The sequence below is a fragment of the Mobula hypostoma genome, chromosome 4, assembly GCF_963921235.1.
Source record: "Mobula hypostoma chromosome 4, sMobHyp1.1, whole genome shotgun sequence".
Lineage (NCBI taxonomy): Eukaryota > Metazoa > Chordata > Chondrichthyes > Myliobatiformes > Myliobatidae > Mobula > Mobula hypostoma.
Window position 1 is genome coordinate 137,424,268 of NC_086100.1, and position 22,632 is coordinate 137,446,899.

General features: G+C 38.9%; 1 protein-coding gene across 9 annotated transcripts in view; it reads left to right on the forward strand.

Moving 5' to 3' along the window:
• The window catches only part of inpp4b (inositol polyphosphate-4-phosphatase type II B), an 805,146-nt gene that overhangs the window by 715,275 nt on the left and 67,239 nt on the right, over positions 1-22,632 (forward strand). For all 9 annotated transcript variants that reach the window (XM_063046598.1, XM_063046596.1, XM_063046599.1 and 6 more), the window contains 4 exons: positions 2,588-2,765; positions 13,887-14,093; positions 14,860-14,998; positions 20,134-20,306. In XM_063046598.1, coding sequence (XP_062902668.1) covers positions 2,588-2,765; positions 13,887-14,093; positions 14,860-14,998; positions 20,134-20,306 — 697 coding nt within the window. The remainder of the gene's footprint in view (positions 1-2,587; positions 2,766-13,886; positions 14,094-14,859; positions 14,999-20,133; positions 20,307-22,632) is intronic.

Below are 22,632 nucleotides of genomic sequence, written 5' to 3' on the forward strand. Positions count from 1 at the left end.
CAGAGAAGATTTACTAGGATGTTGCCGGGTCTTCAGGAGTTGAGTTACAAGGATAGATTGAACAGGTTAGGACTTTATTCCTTGGAGTGTAGAAGAATGAGGGGAGATTTGATAGAGGTTTACAAAAGAATGAGGGGTATAGACAGAGTAAATGCAAGTCGGCTCTTTCCACTTAGATTAGGAGAGTCAAATACGAGAGGACATGGCTTTAGGGTGAAAAGGGAAAGATTTGGGGGAACTTCTTCACTCAGAGAGTGGTGGGAGTGTGGAATGAGCTGCCACCTGACGTGGTAAATGCGGGGTCACTCTTAAGTTTTTAAGAATAAATTGGATAGATACATGGATGGGAGAGGTCTGGATGGTTATGGACTGGGTGCGGGTCAATGGGACTAGTGGAATAAAGTGTAGGCACAGACTAGAAGGGCTGAATGGCCTGTTTTCTGTGCTGTAGTATTCTATGGTTCTATGGTTCCAGATAGATAGGGAAGAAAAGGTTTAAAACAAATTGTTTTTATGACTTTTTGTTTTAATTTCTAAGCTGTCCAAAATTTAAAACCTGAAGAACGGGGACTCCTAAGTATTACAGTATTTTTTTTTGGTGTCAATGAATCCAGCAGTTATCGTACATTTAAACAAAATATTAACAGTAACATAGGAAAAAATTGATTTTTAAATTTTAAAAGATGATAATTTTTTGTAAGTATTACAGTCTACCATGTGTTTCAAAGCTAAGTTTATGGTGACATGTCAATGAAGTGCAATAATAGGACAATAATAGACAATAAATTAGATTGAGAGCATAGAAATCTACAGCCCTTCGGCCCACAATGTTGTGTTGATCATGTAACCTACTCCAGAAACTGCCTAGAATTTCCCTACCACATACCTCTAGTTTTCTAAGCTCCAAAATTAAGCTTGACTTCGCCAACATTTCTCATACATCTTGGCACCCATGGTTGCCCTAACGTTTTGCAATTACGAGGCTGCGGTATCCTGGCAGCATTCTCAAAGTGGAGTTGTCTACAACCAGGCCTCATACACTGCAGTCTGAGACTCTACCCTCTGACCATTCTGAGGCCTATCAACTGTCTGTGCAGTCAGGAGCTTTTTCCACTACCTCATCACCGGAGAAATTTAGAACCAGCTGAAGCATATTTAAATAAAGTTCAAAATGATTAAATAAAAATATGTATTTTTAAAAAGATGTTGTATAGATTAATTAAAATAAAGAAATGCACAGCAGCTTGATGACCTTGTTTAACTGAATGGGTTTGTAAGGATCTGGCAGCCATTAGTGTCGTAGAGCAGAGGGAAGAAGTACGAACTGTTTTTGCACCCTCAGCTCAATATGACAAAGAACTGCCTTGGATTTTGTGCAGGCAGTGGCCTCCAGCATCCTTCCATACTTCCCTGTGGAATGGCTGGTTCCCCTACAGAATATCGTCAATGTACAGATGAGACAGTTATAAATATCCTGTTTAAATGTGCATATGGGTTCTCAGGAAGCTGCCTCCTTACTTTGTTGTCTCATGATGCCAGGGACAATAACCTCACCATTTGTTTCCGTGAAAATCCTAGGCCAGAATACTGATCAACAGCCTAATTCTTAATAGCAGAACACTTTAAAATGATAAAATTAATTTTCCAAATTTGAATAACAATTTCATAGTTGCATATGTTATGACAGGCAAATGATATCTGTTCCCAATTGCTATCAATCTATTTGTGATGAAATATTTGCATGCATAACAAATGCGGTCAAAACATAATTCAGCTGCTCTGTTTCTTGGCCTCGAGAGACCTGTTCTGAGCCAGTTTAAAGTTTTCCTTGTTTGGAAATATTTGCCATCGTCTCTGCTGCTAAAATTGAATTTGGCTGGCAGTGTAGTGCAAGCTACTCGTTCTGATGCATCACAGCGCCCATAAGTTAGCTTCTGACTGTGAGGGATTCGCACCTTCTCCCAGGGACTGAGTTTTCAACTTTCCTCCCATATCCCAGAGAAGGGTGAGTTGGTAGGTTAACAGCCGCTGTAAGTTGCCTTTTGTGAATAGGTGTATGGAACAGTTCAGAGGGTACTGAATAGGGAAGGGAGTGAGGGTGATTTGGCTGCAGGGAAAATTGCTGGAGAAGTGGAATTACTCTCTGAGCTAGCATAGACTCTGATTTAAAATTGTCTCAATTTCTATATCATAAGGAAAAATGGGTAGATCATGATTTGAACTACAACGTTTGCATTTCTGCTGGTGAAGTTGCATTCCACGTGGCATTGGTCACATTAAACAGTAAGCTTTGGTATCATAAGACACATTGTCAAAGTAGAACATGAGAAATTCTGCTTTAGATAATGGGTTTTTATTGTGCAGTTCACATTTCACAAACAAATTGGCAGTTCTCTTGAAAACTAGACTCTTCTTGTCTTGCCAGGTAATGAGCATCTGTCATTTGAGTCGTTAGGAAAGGAGGAAAAAAGCAGAGTTATTTTTCAATTATTTAGTGGACTATTATCCACAACATTGCTATTTTCTTGTTCTAAAAATTATAATTTGAATTGACAATCAACAATATCTTTATTCTTTTTTTTTCTAGTTCAGCATACCAATATATTTACTATTCACCTGAAGACACAACCAAAGCAAAAGAAGTCATAACCAACATTTATAAGCTTCAGCCTCGCATATTGAGCAACTCAGAGCTCCTTCTTACTGCAGCAAGGCAACACTCCAGTGACAGCCTCAAAGATTCATTGAAAACGCTCAGTGAAATAGTAAGAATTCAGACTATTCACTTAGAGTGAACTTCAGTTTTGTGGTGCTGTTTATTATCATGCATGCCACCTTCCATCTTTATTTTCTGTTTAACTCTTCACTAAGTATTACGGGGGTGGAAAAGTTGAGGATGACATAGAAGATATGTTCCTTAGTATTTTCTCTGAATATGTGAGTTGATTGTGCAATCTGGGTGTATTATACTGTCTGTCCAGGAACAGTCTTTCCAGGTGAAGCAGTGATTCGCTTGCATTTGGTGTTCATGATGTGGTCTCCTCAACATTAGAGAAACCAAACACAGATTGGGTCATTATTTTGTGAAGTACCTGCATTCAGTCCACAAGGGAAACCCTGAGTTTCCTGTTGCCTGCCACTCTATTCTCCATCCCTCTTCCACTCTAACACATTGGTCTGTGGACTTCAGATCCAAAGCAAAACTGAGGAACAGAACCTCATCTTCTGGCTAGGTATGTTACAGCCTTCTGGGCTTGATATTGAATTCGACAGCTTCAGATAACTTAATTTCTCTGTCTGTATCAGTAAGCCACATATGATATTGGCTTACCTCGTTTTCTGTTTTCGCTGGAAATGGAGAACATCCCCAGCCTAACCTGCTCAGCTTGTTGCCTTGCCCTGCATTTTGCAACATCCACAAACTTTTGTCTGTGTGCTGACTTGCTGACTACTGTTATTCACTTGTTGATCAGATACCCTTGTTCATACCTTGTCCCTGTGATCTCCATTATTTCCTGTCCAAGATATTCTTTCCCATTACTCTCCCAGCAGTCCAATGAGCTTTTATTCTCTCATTCTCAGTTCTGTTGAAGTGTCTTCAGTCTGAAATGTTAACTTGGTTTCTCTTCCCACAGATCAGAATCAAAATCAGGTTTATTATCACTGTCATATGTTGAGAAATTTGTTTTGTGGCAGAGCAAAGCAAAAAAAAAGATACTGTTACAAAAATAAATAGTGAAGAAGAGGAGTAACTGAGTATTTCCAGCATTTTCTAATTTTTTTCAGATTTTATATTTGATTTGAGCGGGTATAGATAGGGTTAATGCGAGCAGGCTTTTTCCACTGAGGTTGGGTGGGACTACAACCAGAGGTCATGGGTTAAGGGTGAAAGGTGAAAAGTTTAAGGGGAACATGAAAGGAAATCTTCTTCATTCAGAGGGTCATGAGAGCGTGGAATGAGCAGCCAGCACAACTGGTGCATGCATGCTTGATTTTAAAGTTTGAGGAGTTTGGATAGGTACATGAAGGGTAGGGGTATGGAGGATTATAGTTCCAGTGCAGGTCGATGATCAGCAGGCAGTTTAAATGCTTTCAGCGTGGACTAGATGGGCCAAAGGCCTCTTTCTGTGCTGCTCTTCTCCATTATGTCCTTCAACTGGATTGTGTTTTCATGTAATTTAATCTTTGTATGTTTTGAGCTTGTCTATTTTTTTTAAATATTACACAGTTTTTTCTTTCAAGTATTTATATACTAATGAGGATTTTTCTGAGGTTATCCAAAGTATTCAGTGCCTGGAGGAATTCTATTTGCTGATCAGTGATATCTTTCCTTTTTAACATGCATTATGTTAAATTTCAAAAGAAGTATTCTACAAATAAAATAGATTTTTATTCCAGTTAAATTCTATGTTTACTTTGTTTGTTGAAAGTGCAGTGCCTCATATTGGGATATTCTATTGTGGGGCTTTTGATGCCTTGTTCAAGTATCTCTTCTCTGTTTACAAGCTTAGACTATGAATATTAATAAATAGTTTGACTGTAATATGTATTATAGCAAAATAATATCAAATACTCTATAACTTTCTTACATTAATTTCCAGGCAAGTACACTATAAAGTGAAAAAGAGTGGGAAATCGTTGTTATTTCAACCTTGTTTTGCTAGCCCAGATAAGTTAATAATATCACGTTCTTACTTTCACCAATCCCTAATTGAGGCTGGCAAATCTGTAGTTGATCTGATTAAATGTATTCCCAATCTCAAATAATGCAGACTGTATTTGATCTGATTGTAGTAGTCTTTTTCAATATTCTGTCCTCCCTCACGATAATTGTTAGCATCTCTTTCTAGTCAGAATTGGCAAATTCACTTGGATTATTTACCTTCCATATAGAAGATTAAATGATAGTTATTTTAATGGCTACTGCTTCGAGTAAGATTCATTGTATGGGTTAACCAATCTTTGTTCCTTTTCAGTTCCATCAATGTTAGATAGCATCTTTTTAAAGATGGTATCACTTTCCTGAACATATTGGTCATTCTTGTTTGTTTAACATCTGTTTTCAGCCTTACCTCTACTCTATATATTGTCCCCCTGCACATTTTTAACCCACTCTTGAAATTTGTGGTATGCAATCTTGACTCCAAGCCTTTTTTTTCAGGTCAGGACTAACTGAAGAAAGAGTTAGTAAGAGATTTGAAAGTGGGAGGGGGAGGGGGAGATCCAAAATGATACCTTCCTAGAGATGCTGCCTGGCCTGCTGCATTCACCAGCAACTTTGATGTGTGTTGCTTGAATTTCCAGCATCTGCAGATTTCCTCATGTTAGCGTTGAGAAATGTGATCCAAGTGACTTTGACCGTGGAATGATTGTTGCTACCAGATGGGGTGGTTTGAGTATCTCAGAATCTGCTGGTCTCCTGGGATTTCCACACACAACAATCTTTAGCGTTTGCAGAGAATGGTGCGAGAAACAAACGTCCAGTCAGCGGCAGTACTGTGGACAAAAATGTCTTGTTACTTAAAGAGCTCAGATGAGAATGGCCAGATTGGTTCAAGCTAACAGGAAGGCAACAGTAACTCAAATATCATGAATTACAACAGTGGTGTGCAAAAGATTATCTCTGAATGCACAGCAGGTTGAATCTTAAAGTAGCTGGGCCACAGCTGCAGGAAACCATAAACATACATTCAGTAGCCACTGTATTGAGTACGAATAAAGTGGCCACCAGGTGCATATCCCTTAAAGGAGGAAATTAGGAAACTACCTATTTTTGTTCTCATTGGAATGAGATTCTGGATGGTGGTGTGGTGATTAGTGCAGCAATCATTGATTAGGGTTTGATTGCCACCACTGTCTGTAAGGAGTTTGTACATTCTCTCTGTGACTGTGAGAGTTTCATCTGAGTGCTCTGGTTTTCTCCCACAGTCCCTGCTGTACAGTTAGGGTTAGGGTTAGTAAGTTGTGGGCATGCTGTGTTGCTATGGAAACACAGTGACACTTGCAGACTACCCTCACACAATTCTCGTTGATTTGGTTTGACACAAGTGACACATTTCACTACATGTTTCAAAGCGCATGTGACAAATAAGACTAATCTTTCTTTCTCTTTCTCTATCCATTGTAATTGAGGGAAATTTAACAGACAAAAAAAACTTTATTTCTAAATTCAGCTGACATTTTTCTTCCTGTGGAACAGTGAGATAAAATTGTATTCCGCGTACAATCTGCTCTGTGGATTTTTGAGAAATTATGTTTTCATTGACAGTGTGTGCTTTGGAGCTAGAAATGGAACATCATTTATAACAATACTACAGATTATCTTTAATATTTTGAATTGTGTTGTAATCCTCAGCACATGGGCCGAGCTTGCTTTAGTCATTTTTCTCAATTAAAAGGAAGCAACACTTATCACTGCCACCGATATTTTTCACTTGAGAGATGACACAGGCAGCTGTTGAGGCCAAGTCATTGGGTATATTTAAAGCAAAAGCTGACAGGTTCTTGATTAGTAAGGGTGTCAAACATTACAGCTGGAAGGCAGAAGAATGAGGTTAAGAGGGAAAATAAATCCACCATGACTGAATGGCAGAGCGGACTCAATGAGCCAGATAGCCTAATTCTGCTCCTACATCTTATGGTCTTACACTTTACCAGGTTTACAAGATGCCTTTATTTCTATCTCTGAGGACCTACTCCCACTATGCAAAGGAAAGGGATGTGAATGTCTGACAGCCTAAGTAATTGGAGTATGTGACTACTTTTGTTCACTGATATGATTACTGACCATGGAGAAACAAAACATAACAAATTAAATGCAGCTACATTGATATTCCTGAGCTGAGGTGGACATGATAATGACCTTGGTGTGTGGACCTGTATATAAAGTGACCTATACATCGGCTTGGGCAGTTAGTTGATGGAATAAGCCAGAGGCACATTTTCCAAAGCCATCCTCTGGGCTCTGGGCAAATTATATAGAAAATAAATTACAACATTGGCATCAGGGATAAAACGCAGAATAAAAACAGAACATTGGAAGTACTGAGCAGCATGTAGAGGAGAGAAATGTATAACATTTCAGATGCTCATTGTTTTAAACTCTGAGCATCTGCAGTTTTCTTTGAAAGGAAGATGGGTACTAAACGCTGCAGAGGAGTGGTTGGTCGGCTTGTGCGGGCAATATGACACAATTTCTTTCATATATTTGATCTGGAAAATTACTATTTGCTATTCTGTGTTTTAAATTTTGTATATTGCCTAAAATGGAACCTATGACTGCCGTTGATAAAGGAAAACCAGCTAAGCTGATTTAAAAACGCAAACACGAAATCTGCAGATGCTGGAAATTCAAGCAGCACACACAAAATGCTGGTGGAATGCAGCAGGCCAGGCAACATCTATAGGAAGACTAACAAAGGGTCTCGACCCGAAACGTCAACTGTACCTCTTCCTATAGATGCTGCCTGGCCTGCTGCATCCCACCAGCATTTTGTGTAAGCTGATTTATCAGAGAATTGGATTTGCAGACATTGAATGTGATAAGTTTCTTGGTGACTGTTCAGGTTGACTTTCCCTTCCTCTTTCTGTCATTATCTGCTGTCTGCCTGCTCGCTGTCTTGCTGATTGGTAGTGATGTGTCCTCCTGCAGGCAAACTTATGCGGTATGCAGAGACTACCACAAATCTTGACATGCACTCTGCTGGGTACTCAAACCTTCTGAGTTTGCTAATGAATGGAACTGAAATCCAGCACCTGCATTACGATAAAGTAACAGACCTGTAGAGCCTAGCATCATGAGGAAGTCTGCAGACCTCATAAATCTGCTTGCTGAGGAAGCCTGATGGTCTTCTACAGGAGACAAATTAAATGCAGTTAGATCTCCTCTATTAGAATTTAAATAACCTCTGTTAGACAGTAATGGCAAAACATGAGGTTACATACATCCCCAGCACTAGCTTGGAAATAACAATACTGAGAAACATAAATTGCCACAATCAGCTTGACAGCCATGGGTAATGCAGTCTGTTCCCTGGTTCGAGTGTGAAGTTGAAGCTGCAGTAGGGACCAGGTAGTTATTTCAATATGGATCGTCCATATTGAGGTTTAGCTCAGAGAATTGCTTCCTAAAGACTAGGCAGAAATGACTTGCAGCTTGGTCTTTTATCAGTTTGGTAATGGTCATTGTACCAATAGAAATTAACAAAGGGAATGATTACCAGTGCACCCGTGGCTGTCAACAACTGGTCTGTGTGGAAACCGCAAATAGAGCACCAGCAACACCTGGGCCTTTGCAACGACAAAACGGCTCTTGAAAATTCAAGACATTTGTAGAGTTGTACTCACAGACAGAACACACAAACCTTGTAAAAAAAAAATCAGTGCTTGATGCAACACAACAGGCCAGGTGGCACCTAGGAAAAGAGTACAGTCGAAACCCTTTGACAGGACTGGAGAATAAAAAACTGAGAGTAGATTTAAAAGGTAGGAAGACAGGTAGGTGATAGGTGAAACCTGGAGGGGGAGGGGATGAAGTAAAGTGCTGGAAAGTTGATTGGTGAAAGAGACAGAAGGCCATGGAAGAAAGAAAAAGGTGGGAGGATCACCAGAGGACCCACCCAGCCAACAGACTTTTTGTCCCTCTTCCCTCTGGGAGAAGGCTCAGGAGCTTGAAGACTCGTATGGCCAGATTTGGGAACAGCTTCTTTCCAACTGTGATAAGACTGCTGAACGGATCCTGACTTGGATCTGGGCCGTACCCTCCAAATATCCGGACCTGCCTCTCAGTTTTTTTACACTACCTTACTTTCCCTTCTCTATTTTCTATTTATGATTTATAATTTAAATTTTTATTATATTTACTATCGCTCTGTACTCCAGGGAGCGCGAAGCACGGAATTAAATATCGCTGTGATGATTGTACGCTCTAGTATGAATTGTTTGGCGACAATAAAGTAATAAAGTAATTATATCAGGTTACTACAGAATGAATTGTGTCAGAAATGAATAATGATTGTAGTATGAAATTTCATGTTGTATTTTAAAGTACAAAAGTGAATAGATAATGAGCAGCATCAATCACTGCAGAAAATCCTTAAGACTTGTTTCTCACCTCTTATTAGAATACTTATTTACAAAAGTGTTTTAATTTGGAAATTGTTTTATTTTCTCATCAAGAATAAGATATTGCAATTGTTGAAAATAATAATCACTCACTGCATTGTATTAACTTTTAGTGCCTTATGATCTAAGATCGATTTAAACAAAGCAAGTTTCACTTTTCCAGGTGAAATTGCAAAGTCAGACTGATAATTTGCAGCTGTGATTCACGTTAGTGGTTCCAATATCTTCCCACTATCCAACTCACTTCAGATGAAGTCAGTAATCACACTTTGCTCGTTTTAGAAATTGGATTTCCTAGGTTTTGGAAATAACTACTGTTGAACAGCCACACAAAAAATAAAACATAATGTGATGTGTTCTTCACAGGTGGAATTTTAAAAGAACCCAAGCACTGAAAAAACCTCAACAGCTTCAAATCGCAACTGAAGCAGCTTGTACACATACCAAAACACCCCAGCTCATGCATGAAGTGCCATTTTGTAACTAATGAGAAAATGCTCTGTATGGCTCAGTGATCATCCTATACAAGCATAGGTCTGGGTAAATCGGGTATCTCCATAGGGATGGCTACCTCCGGTAGAGGAGAAACAGATGTACAGAATTGCAAAGACCCTCTTGCCAACAGCCTCCCTCTCCCCGTAGCATCCTGTATACTACTGGTGTTTGCTTGTCACAGGGATCATGCCTCTGACTTGCACTTGCAGTGCAATGAAGTGCCACAAGATGCATTACTACAATACTTTTCCCATTAGCACACACAGATCATAATCCAATTCATCTTTTGACCTGAAAACCCTTTTAAAACTGTTGAGCACTTACTTTTGATCAATTTTACAATCTCCTTCACAATTTGAGTTCAGGTTTATTGCCATCTGACAATATATATAGCCAAATAAAATAGCGTTCCTCCAGACCACAGGACACCCACACAAAATATATCACATGCTTCATATAAAATGAAGTATTAAACTATAAATAAGTTAATAAAATATAATTCAAAATGCATGCTGTAAGGCACAGCACAGATAAACAGAAAACAGTGCAGTAAGCCACTTGCTGTGCGTGTCAAGACCTCAGTGGAGGCAAGGTTTTCTTCAGTCTTACAGCCCGAGGGCTGAAGACTCCTATTCCGACAGCCTTAGTCCTGATGTTTCTGTACTCCTTCCTGACAATAGTGGGTCAGAGAGATTGTGGGATGGGTGGTAGGGATACTCAACAATACTTCAGGCCCTTCATCTGCAATGCTCTTGGTAAGTGTTATAGAGAGGAGGGAGACCCTAATGATCCCCTCAGTAGTTCTTGCTGTCTTCAGTAGGGTATTGTGGTCGATGCATTGTAGCATCTGGTACCACACACTGATGAGCCAGACAGGACACTCTCAGTGCTGCTCCTGTAGAAAGTTGTGAGAATGGGGGTAGGGAGCCTTGCATGCCAATCTCCTCAGTAAGTGTAGACGCTGCTGTGCCTTCTTGACTAGTAAGGAAGTGTTGCGGGTCCAGGTTATGTGCACACCAAGGAACTTTGTGCTTTTCACTCTCTCCACGGCAGATCAATCGATGTGCAATGGAGAGTGGTCGACCTGTGTCTTCACGAAGTCCACAATCATCTGTTTTGACTTGTCCACGCTGAGACTCAGGTTGTTGTTCTCACACCATTTAACAAGCCTTCTTCCCTGTAAGCCAACTCCTCATTGTTGCTGATGAAGCCAACCACTGTTGTACTATCAGAGAACTTGATGATGTGGTTTGAGCGGAATCTGGCAGTGAAGTCGTGAGTCAGCAGGCTGAGCACACCACCCTGGGGGGTGGGGGGGGCACCAGTACTCACAACGTTAGGTGATGCAGTTTGAGATGTTGCTGCTAACTTGGACTGACTGTAGTCTTTCCATCAAGAAATCCAAGATCCAGGTCCCAAAAGGGGTGAAGAGTCCCAGCGAGGACAGTTTACGCACCATCCTCTGAGGAATGATTGTGTTAAATGCTGAGCTGAAGTCGATGAACAACAACCTGGCATATGAGGCATTTGTATTTTTTTTTGGGACAGTATGGAGCTGAGGCTAAGGCATCATCAGTGGGCTGGTTTGAGTGGTAGGCAAACTGGAAAGGGTCCAATGTAGCTGGAAGGTGAGGATTTATATGATCTATTTTCAGCTGATCAAAGCACTTCATGATTGTTGAAGTCTGTGCCACTGGACAGTAATTATTTTGGCCTTTTAGCACTGTTCTTTTGGCACCCGAACGATGGTGGCTGATTTGAAGCCTGCAGGGACACATGCAATGGTATTTTAGCATTCTAAAAGTGAAAGCCACAAATCTTATCTCCACTAAGTTTTCTAGTTTTTCTTCTAATGACTTAACATTTGCAATAGCCTCATAATTTACAGGACAAATGTATTTGCATTGATGACTGGGTGATTGTATTTTCAATTTTCCATCAAGGATTATCAAAATAAAAGTAGTGAATGAAATGACTTTTTTTTGGATCAGGTGATAGTGGATAAGGTGGTAAAGGTGCATCTTTAAAGTAATCGAGAAGTGATGTCGATTCACTTGCCTGGCATAAAATATACATATTGATCCTGATGTCCCATTGGTATAATCAATATTTTTACACCTCCTGGTAGAATCCATGTATTAACAATGTGCATTGATAACTTTTAAGACAACAAATAACACTAACATTTTTTTTTGTCTTCTTCAATATCACTAGAGGATAATAACTATCGATATCAATGCAGTATGATGAATTTTTACAATACTTGTATGGAATTCTTCACTAGGTTTTCATTAGGAATATGAATTGCAATCTTGAAGTAACAGAGAAATGATTGTGATAGGGCTGACTGTTTTTCTTTGCTCAGCTGATGTTGGCAGGGGTCGTTACATAGATATTAACTCTATTGTAGCTCCATTCGTTAGTCAGGAGTAAACCATCCAGGTATCAGGATGTGGTTCCCTGTCTGCATCTTCTACGTGTGTGTGTGTGTGTGTCTCATCTAGTAATTAAGCATTAGTAATATACTTTTAAAAATCATTCAACTCTGGCATGGTGCCTGAGGACTGGAAAATTACAAATATGACTCCACTCCTTAAGAAAGGAGGAAGGCAGCAGAAAGGAAATTATAGACCAATTAGCTTGATGTCAGTGGTTGAGAAGATTTTGGCGTCAATTGTTAAAGATGAGGTTATGGATTACTTGGTGGCATAGGACAAGAGAGGATAAAGTCAGCATGGTTTCCTTAAGGGAAAATCTTGCCTGACAAACCCGTTGGAATTCTTTGAGGAGATGACAAGTAGAATAGATAAAGGAGATGCAGTAGATGTTGTATATTTGGACTTTCAGAAGGTGCCACACATGAGGCTGCTTACCAAGTTAAGAGCCCATGGTATTACAGGAAGGTTATTGGCATGGTTAGATCATTGGCTGATTGGTAGGCGTCAGCAAGTGGGAATAAAGGGATCTTTTACTGGTTGGGTCAGACTTGGGACTGCTTCTTTTTATGCTGTACTGTATATCAATGATTTAGATAATGAAATAGATGGCTTTGTTGGCAAGTTTTCAGATGATACGAAGATTGGCGGAGGGGCAGGTATTGTTGAGGAAACCGGAAGGCTGCAGAAGGGCTCAGACGGAGAATGGAGAATGGGTAAGAAAGAGGCAAATGAAATATGATGTTGGAAAATGCATGGTCATGCACTTTGGTAGTAGAAGTAACTGTGAAGACTATTTTCTAAATGGGGAGAAAATTAAAAAATCTGAGGTGCAAAGGGACATGGGAATCCTTGTGCAGGTAGAGTCAGTGGTGAGGAAGGCAGATGCAATGTTAGCAATTATTTCAAGTGGTCTAGAATACAAGAGCAGGAATATGATGCTGTGGCTTTATGAAGCACTGATGAAGCCTCACCTTGAGTATTGTGAACAGTTTTGGGTTCCTTATCTAAGAAAATATGTGCTGGTGTTGGAGAGGCTTCAGAGTGGGGTCACAAGGATGATTCCGAAAATGAAAGGGTTATCATACAAGGAATATTTGATAACTCTGGGTCTGTACTCGCTGGAATTTAGAAGGATGAGGGGGGATCTCATTGAAACCTTTTGAATGTTAAAAGGCCTAGACAGAGTAGATGTGGAAAGGATGTTTCCCATGGTGGTGGAGTCTAGGACAAGAGGGCATAGCTTCAGGATAGAGGGTCATCCATTTAAAACAGAGATGCAAAGAAATTTCTTTAGCCAGAGGATGGTGAATTTGTGGAATTTGTTACCACAGGCAGCTGTGGAAGCCAGTTCGCTGGGTGTATTTAAGACTGAGTTTGATAGGTTCTTGATTGGACATGGCATCAAAGGTTACAGGCAGAAGAATGGGGAATGGGGCTGAGGAGGGCAAAAATGATCAGCCGTGATTGAAAGGCAGAACAGACTCGATGGACCAAATGGCCTAATTCTGCTGCTATGTCATAGGAGCTTATGGAATATTGAGCACTTTAGTAAAATGTATAAGTGAACAAAAATACTTCAAACTTTAAACAAAACAGCATTACTAAATGACAAATGTAAATGAACTATAATAGAAGTATTTTCTATCATTCTTATCTCTGCCATTATTCAGGGAACAGATGTTTCATTTGTTAAAGAATGAAAGGAACCTAATGCCCAAACTGATGTCTTGTCAGTGAAGATAAGATAGCTCAATTGCCCGTCCAAGGGGTAGGCAGAATGGTTTGACGTTAAATCCTTTAATATATCTATATGTGTATCTGCTTTAACAGACGGAGCAGTTTGTACATACTTTTGAAGACCAGCTGCTGAGAAGTGCGCTGTTGGCTCTACATAAGGCTCGTCCAAGTTACATCAACAAAAAGTGCTCCACTCTCATCCCTAATCCAGACACAGCTGAAGAACAACTTGAAAACAATGAGCGCAAGTCCAGCAAAGATTCAATACCACACCACGCTGAATATGATGAGGAAGATTGGGCAAGTGAATTTTTAGAGAACTTTTACTTCATAATTAGCACATGTTTATGGTTTGTTTATGCATTACATCTTATCAATTCCAAAAGATGAAACTGTAAGAGTACAATTCTGTACACTAAATGTGGTATGTGAAAATTTGTGTGATGTTACAATTAAGCAGCTTCCAATACTAATGTGGTTTCTGAGAAATGCTCCAGCAGCTCAAATAATGTTAACTGATTATGGGAAACATTTATATTGTTTACAAAGATCTCACAAGTTAGTAAAAATAATTTTTTCTTCCGTACAACAGATTGACTTTCTCTGAGTGTGTATTATTCATTAGTAATGTGTTTTTTAACCTCATTCTTTCATAAAAGGGTTAGATGGAGATCAAGTGACTTATCCAAAACAAGCATTTTGCCAAGACAGTGAAATTCCAATCAGAAATTTCTTTATGTTTGCTCTAAGCCAGGTTATTAGTTGTGACCAATTGTGTTGATACAGAATTACTTAGAAATTCATCTTACTTTCAATGAAATGGCTGACGAAGAAAAGGTACCTTAATCGTACCAGTTGAAGACAGACATAGTCCTTCCACCCCTGCGGAGACCAAGGCTTTCAGCCTACCCAAATGTTTTCTTAATCTTGTAGTTAATAACTGTAATTGATCTCTTAGCCTTGCCATTATGTAAGTGTTTTAATCATTAATAATTCAGTGAGTATTTGATAACATTGATATAGAAAATGTGTTTTTGTTCTGGATATAATTTGTTTGTTTTTCCAGGACAGAGTGTGGGTGAATGTGGGGAAGAGCTTGAACTGTATAATTGCAATGGTGGACCGACTGCTTGAAGAAAGTGGCAACAGCCCAGAATGTGAACCAAATTCTTCGTCAGCTGACCAGAGCTCCTCTTCAGCATGTGGTGGGTGTGCTTTCAACTTTCATAAAAAGCAAGTAAAAGCAACACTCTGCATCCGTTAGTCTTGCGAGACCATGGATCTGCGCCTGGAAAGTCTTCCTTCTCCAAGGCACAGGCCTGGGCAAGGTTGTATGGAAGACAGGCAGTTGCCTATGCTGCAAGTCTCCCCTCTCCACGACACCGATGTTGTCCAAGGGAAGGGCAAGGGCCGATACAGCTTGGCACCAGTGTCGTTGCAGAGCACTGTGTGGTTAAGTGCCTTGCTCAAGGACACAACACGCTGCCTCGTCTGGGGTTCGAACTCACGACCTTCAGGTCACTAGTCCAATGCCTTAACCACTTGGCCGCGTGCCCACTCTGCAGTGCAATTCAAATATTTATTTCCTTGGGAGTTTGGAACTATCTCCCATTGAAACCTTGGGATTGTTAACTGTTACTGTTTTGATCACTAGTTTGCTTTTTCAGCTTAACCAACGGGAAATCATCATTCTGAAAGAGCAAATCTAATGAGACCCAGTCACGGTGTTTCAGCAGAACACTTGGATTTACAGTTTGATAAATGTAATAAAGTGCATTCATGCTTTTGTTCTGCATGTACAAGCTAGTGCAGGTCTTCCTCAGGTTACAAACCCCTGACTTACACGCAGTCTACACATATAAATGAGTGATTGGGAGACAGTGGGATGGATTTGCCAGCTGCAGGCATCTTCCACTGGATATAAATGGGGCATTTCCCTGTGTCTTCTCTCCCTACACTCCATCACTATCCCTAACAAGCCCAAACAATTGCAGACTGAGCCGAGCCAGGCAGATCTGTGAGCGCTAAGCTGACTCATTCACTGAGTCAGTGCGACTGGCTGGCAGCCGCTCTTCCTACAGCTGCTCGCTCTCCTCTCACGGCTTTTTCTGTGATTCTCTCCTGCACACTGTATTCCTTTCTTTGTCACGTGTAGGCAGTTTAGGTTACAGTCTGCTCACAGGAACGGAGCGCTGCTGCAGTCTGGGGAGGGTCTATATGTACAATGTCTAGAATCCCGTAAAGAGTAGCTCATCTGCTGTCTACTGTCATCTCTTCCACATATACACCATGGAATTTATATAAGGGAAGGTGAATGAAGTACTCAGTGAATGTTGCAAGACATAAAGGACTCTCAAAGCCGTGCTAGAGCAGTTTAATAAGAAACAAAGCATCTCAGTATCATGAACCTGACAGGTTAAAGGGAAGAAGGATGGAAAGTTAAATATGTAGCTGCAGGCTAATATGAAAGAGGGATGCTCACATTTCTGGAACAATGGAATAACTTCCATCTAAATCAAAGAAGAGAATTAATCTGTATTCTCTGCATAATTGTATTCGTTGGTGTAGCCCCTTCTTATTGAAATTCATCTTTATGGTAGAGCAGTCATCTATAAATACTTTTTGAAATAGAAGCAGATGGTTTAACTGGAATGCACTATGAAAAGGATTACCAGAAAAAGAAGCTACAGTATAGTAAAAGATTTACAAATATTGTCAAAGAAGAAAGGAAAATATTAGAAAACCAACTAAAGAACACGGTGGAAAAAATTGTATTAAATTTGTAAATTGGTACATTATTGTCACGTGTACAGTGAAAATCTTTGTTTTGTAAGCCATTCATACAGATCATTTAATCACATCAGTACATTGAAATGGAACAAAAAAAAAAGCAATAACAAAATGCAAAATAGAGTGTTACAGTAACAGAGAAAGTGCAATGTCAACAGACAATAAGATGCGAGACGATGATAAAGTAGATGGTGAGGTCGCGAGTCCATTTTATCTTACAAAGCAAACGCTCAGCAGTCTTGTGTCAGCAGGTAGAAGACGGCCTAGCAGTGTGTGCTTTCAGGCTTTTGAAATCTATGACTGAGTGGTATTAAAAATGAAAATAGAGAATGATGACTTTTAACCAAGTGGTCTTACAGCTAAAAGCTTACATTGAATGGGTTTTGATCTTAAAACTCTTGGCTACAATATAATTAAGAGAAAGAGGAAGGGTAAAGACAAATACAGTGTCCCTGCTAAAGGATTTCTGTCATTGTTAAGGGGTTTATTCAGTGGCGATACTGAGCATATTTACAAGGAGCACTGTCACAGGAAAGCAGCATCCATCATCATGAACTCCCACCACCCAGACCATGCTCTCTTCTCTCTGCTGCTGTCAGGAAGAAGGTACAGGACCCTCAAGTCCCACACCACCAGGTTCAGGAACAGTTATTACCCGTCAACCATCAGCCTCTTCATCCTGTTCACCCTGAGGGGATAACTTCACTCACCCCAACAGTGAAAAGTCTTAAGGACATTACAGCTCGTCTACTCGATGTGAATTGCTTATTGATTTATTTATTATTGTTACTTTTTCTTCTTCTTTTGCATTTGTACATTTTGTTGTTTTTTGCACACTGGTTGTTTGTCCATCTTTGTCATATGCATTTTTCATTGATTCTTTAGTGTTTCTTTGTGAATGCCTGCAAGAAAACGAATATCATGGTAATATAGAGTAAGGTGACATTTATGTCCTTTGGTAATAAATTACTTTGAACTTTGACATTTAAGGCCTTAATGTTAGGAGCTGCTGTAAGGTACAATCTATGTGAGTGGAATTATTACATTTCTAGAAATATTCCAAGTGTTGCTTAAGCGGTGGGGATTATACAGAGATGAATAGCTTCACGGAGATATCTGACATTAATGGGAACATGATAGGTAATTTAAACTCTCAAGACAGATAAGAATAAGAGTATAGCATTGGGATCAAAATTGGTAATGTAGTATCAAATGTATTCAGATTTCTTTTTCATTTAATTGTCAGAAATAAGATGCAGAAAATAATCAATGCCAAATCAATTGAGATTCAGCAATTACATTGTGCTGAACTTCAGACGTGAATCAAAGATAGGAATACTGAAACTATAGTGAAATAACAGTTGACATTCATGTAAAGTCTTTCATATAAATTAAAAAGCCTAAGTACTTCACAAAGACCATATCAGATTGGAATGCAGCCTGTACTAATGAGCTGAAATGATAGTGAATGGTAAGTTGTGTGAAATACTTTAGGACAGCATTGATGGAGTATTAAACAGATATGTTTTAAATAAATGAATTCAAGGTGTATTAAATATAACTCAGTAGATTAATAAATAGTCTAAACATAAACTTTTTTTTTTAAAATGGGGGTAGTTGCACATAGTAATCCATAAGAAAACTGTAAGATTGTGAACAAATGTAGAAAGTACTGTGAAAAGTTTTTTAAAAAGGGGGTTTTTGGAAGAGAACATGAAAAATAGTAAATAAACCAAAAGAATTCTATAATGGTGTAAAAAGTAAAATAGTAACTAAAGAAGTTAATAAAAAAGAACTAATGAAAAGAAAATATTTTGTATATGCTTACCTGAGACAGACATGGAGCAAATATTAAAGATAGCGATAGAAAGTAGTTTTGTTGTAGTTACTGAATTCAAAATGGGTTCTAATGTTGTACATTTTAGGTCTGCGTAAGAAAGTGGGGAGGAGAATTAAAAAACACATATGTTTTTATGCATTGAATAAGTGAAAGGTAATTTGTCTGGTGCTAATTTAGTAGTTAAAAACACCAATTTAAAACTATTACAGTAGTAAAAAAAATGCTAATTTACTCCTTGTTACAAGCTGCTGTGTTGCAAAAGCAGACACTACTGCATCCTCTTCAGCGAAAAAAAATCAATAAATGCCCTAGCCCACAGAGGAGAAAGCATACATCAGTGAAATTAATTTTGGAATTTTCAGGCAATGACCTGATGTAACACAATAGATTGATAATGCCTCTTGCTTTGCCTTAAATTGTGAGTGACTGTTTGAAAAAAACATTCAATCTTGATCTTTCAGTTTGAGACATCATTCTAGCTATGTAATTAGCATGTTATTTATATTTATCCTGTATTTATTTTTCTAAATCACAAAGCTGACAAATTCTCAGTTTTTAGAGAATCTTAAAGTAGGCATATTGAAAAGAATGCCATAAGTATTACAAATATTCTTATAACTTAGTAGAATCTGCAGTGAAGTGTGGAACAGTTGGGTGGATTTCAAGGTTACCTTGAAAACTATTTTAGAACATTACTGCTTTCATACAGTAGTTTTTCATATATTTATGCAAGTGCAGAGGAATGTGTTCAAACAATGAACCATAGAACACTACAGCACAGAAAGCAGGCCATTCGGCCCTTCTAGTCTGTGCCGAAACTTTATTCCGCTAGTCCCATTGACCTGTACCCAGTCCATAACCCTCCAGACCTCTCCCAACCATGTATCTATCCAATTTATTCTTAAAACTTAAGAGTGAGCCTGTACTTACCACGTCAGATGGCAACTCGTTCCACACTCCCACCAGTCTCTGAGTGAAGAGGTTCCCCCTAAAGCTTTCCCCTTTCACCCTAAAGGCATGTCCTCTCGTATTTATCTCTCCTAAGCTAAGTGGAAAGAGCCTACTCACATTTACTCTGTCTATACCCCTCATAATTTTGTAAACCTCTATCAAATCTCCCCTCATTCTTCTACGCTCCAAGGAATAAAGTCCTAACCTGTTCAATCTATCCCTGTAACTCAACTCCTGAAGACCTGGCAACATCCTAGTAAATCTTCTCTGCACTCGTTCAATCTTACTGATATCCTTCCTATAGTTAGGTGACCAGAACTGCACACAATGCTGCAAATTTGGCCTCACCAATGTCTTATACAACCTCACCATAACATACCAACTCCTATACTCAATACTTTGATTTATGAATGCCAGGATGCCAAAAGCCTTCTTTACAACCCTGTCTACCTGTGACGCCACTTTCAAGGAATTACGTATCTGAACTCCCAGATGCCTTTGTTCCTCCACACTCCTCAGTGCCCTACCATTTACTGTGTATGCCCTACCTTGATTTGTCCTTCCAAAATGAAACACCTCACACTTGTCTGCATTAAATTCCATCTGCCATTTTCTGGCCCATTTTTCCGGTTGGTCCATATCCCTCTGCAAGCTTTGAAAGCCTTCCTCGCTGTCCACAATGCCTCCAATCTTAGTACCATCAGCAGACTTGCTGGTCCAATGCTTTGTTAATTATCTTAATTGTGTTTGTTTTGTCAGATAATTGGTACGATGGGCTGTACCCCCTGGTAATTACTCTAAAGGACTGTGTCAGTGAAGTGATTAACAGAGCAAAGAAGGCCATGGTGTTTGTTCTTCTTCAAGACTGTGGTTCCAATATACCACAGGCCCTGGCATTGCATCAGAGGAGAGACGTAGTGTTTAGCCAAGCAGTAAGTGAATATTCTGCCAATGTGATACAAAGGGAATTAATGAATAGAAATGTATGTGGATTAAACTTTATGCAAATATATGATGATTCAGCAAAATTAAGCAGGATCCGGGCTCATGTCAATTATCATTGGGTGTAGCATTATGAAATCATTATTAAAAATGAGTATTCATGGTAATCACTCGTGGGCAGTTTAAATTAGTTGATTAGCAAATTGAGTTCTGGACTAGTGATCTGGTGTTTAAATTATTTTGAATCCCATCATACATTAATTGAGATTTTTTTCAAATGTTAGCTTCAGTGGCGGCAACTGTGATAATGCCAGATTATCATTAAAACCCATCTGGTTCTCTAAATTTCCTCTAGAAAAGAACTCTGCAATCTGTAGCCAGTCTAGAACTACTAATATGGTTATCTAGTAAGTACCTCCTGAATACAGTAGTAATTAGTGTTGGACAATAGATGCAGCCGGTTTTTGTTTTGTATGAGGAGCTCACCGTTTTAAACATACAGCAATCGATTCCAGCCACTACTGAGGAAAACTAATTGAACGCAGATCTGAGTGTGCTCCAATTCTAATGCATTAGTCAAGATGAGCACAAGCAATTACCCACTGGACCACCTGGGAATTTGTTCAGATTTGTTAATTTGAAGCTTGAGTATCAGGCCACCACGTGAACTGTAAGATTACCTACTAGAGTGAGGCAAATGGTTCCCAGGATATTGAGTACATGCTCACAGTAGACTGGCAAGAAAAACACTTTATCTTAAATTGTGTTCCAGCACTTCCAATAATGGAGCATTTTAATGGAGTAATTGATCTCATGAGGTTGAAGTGACTATTATCTGCTCCCACTGCAGAGCTGTGCCATACATAAATTCTAAGTTCTATTTAGGCTGGGGAATTTACTCTTCTGTTCCAAAAAAGAATAAACTTGTGTCAATGTGTCTAATATATAAGCCTTTGTAAATAAAACTGTTTTGGTCCAATTAGATTTTCTATTTTTAAAGACGTTTTACAATTTCTCGCCATACCTTTTCCTCTAGGGATGGAGTGGCAAATAAAAAAGTAATGATCTTATTCGACCAAATAATCTCTGTAAACGGTAGAATAGTAATTACGGATTCAATTGTCGCAGCTGGTTCAGTATGTTATAGAATAGTGGTACAATGTGAGAAAGGTGCTGGTAGCATTAGATGATACCTTAACATAATCATTTATTATACTTCTTTTGACAAGAATTAATGGACAGAGTAGTATAACATTCAAATAATTTTATACAAAATAGGGTGAATTGAAATTGAAACTCATTATATAATATATTGTTAATTGTATTTCTGAGGAAATTGAATGCTGGGCTCATTTGCTCTTACATGATATCTTGTCCATTAATCTATGTTTTGTAATATATAATAGCACTAAGTATTAAAGAAAACATCATTGTCCTTATTGGACTGTATGATAAATATGGTGCAAGACATTCTGGACGAGATAGACTTCCAGGATCATTAACCAAAGAAAGAAGAAATGTTTGTTTTCATATTGCTCCTTCTTCCATACATACTTCAGAAGTGTTTCATACATATGGATTATTACAAAATGTCACAAAGTATATAGCTTATCTTCCAGGGAATTATATTTGAAAAGTCTTCTATTTTTAAAAATCCCTTAAAGCAGCCAGCAATCTGTCACATTTGTCAATCTCCAAACTTGTTTAACGTTCAGTTGTTACATGACAGTGAGAAGTGCTTGTTCAAACCAATTAGAAGAGTAGCTCCATAATAAGATAACAGATTCTTTCAGCTTATCCACCTTGCATTCTTCCCAAAAGCATGACATTCTAATAGAAACCCCAAGGGTGCCCATATTTTCTGAAGATGCATCACCACTTTCATCTGTTTTAAACTGCTCCTCACAAGAAAGTAACGCCACAGCATTTCATTGTTGAATGTCAGCCTGAGGGAACAGACGCAGTTTTCAATCCTCACAGTAAGAGCAATTGAATTTACAGCATAGGTGGATTTCTTTGGACTGATTGTGATCATTGTGACTGTCATCAACTGAAATTATCCGTCTCAATTCCATCCAACTCCTCCATATAATTTTATCTTTTCCTCAAATATTTTCAAAGCACCCATTCCTCTAATGTCGGAACACAATATGCTGGTACTTCTCAGAGTTTTCCCATGAAAAGTGAAGAGGTGAAGAAAGGGTGTCTGGAGAGGGGAGAAAGAGAGTGTGAGTCAGGGAGGAAATGGATGAGAAAAGGAGGATTTGAGGAAGAAAGGTAAGGGCTGGGAGGAGTTAGGGGAGGTTTTGGAAGTAG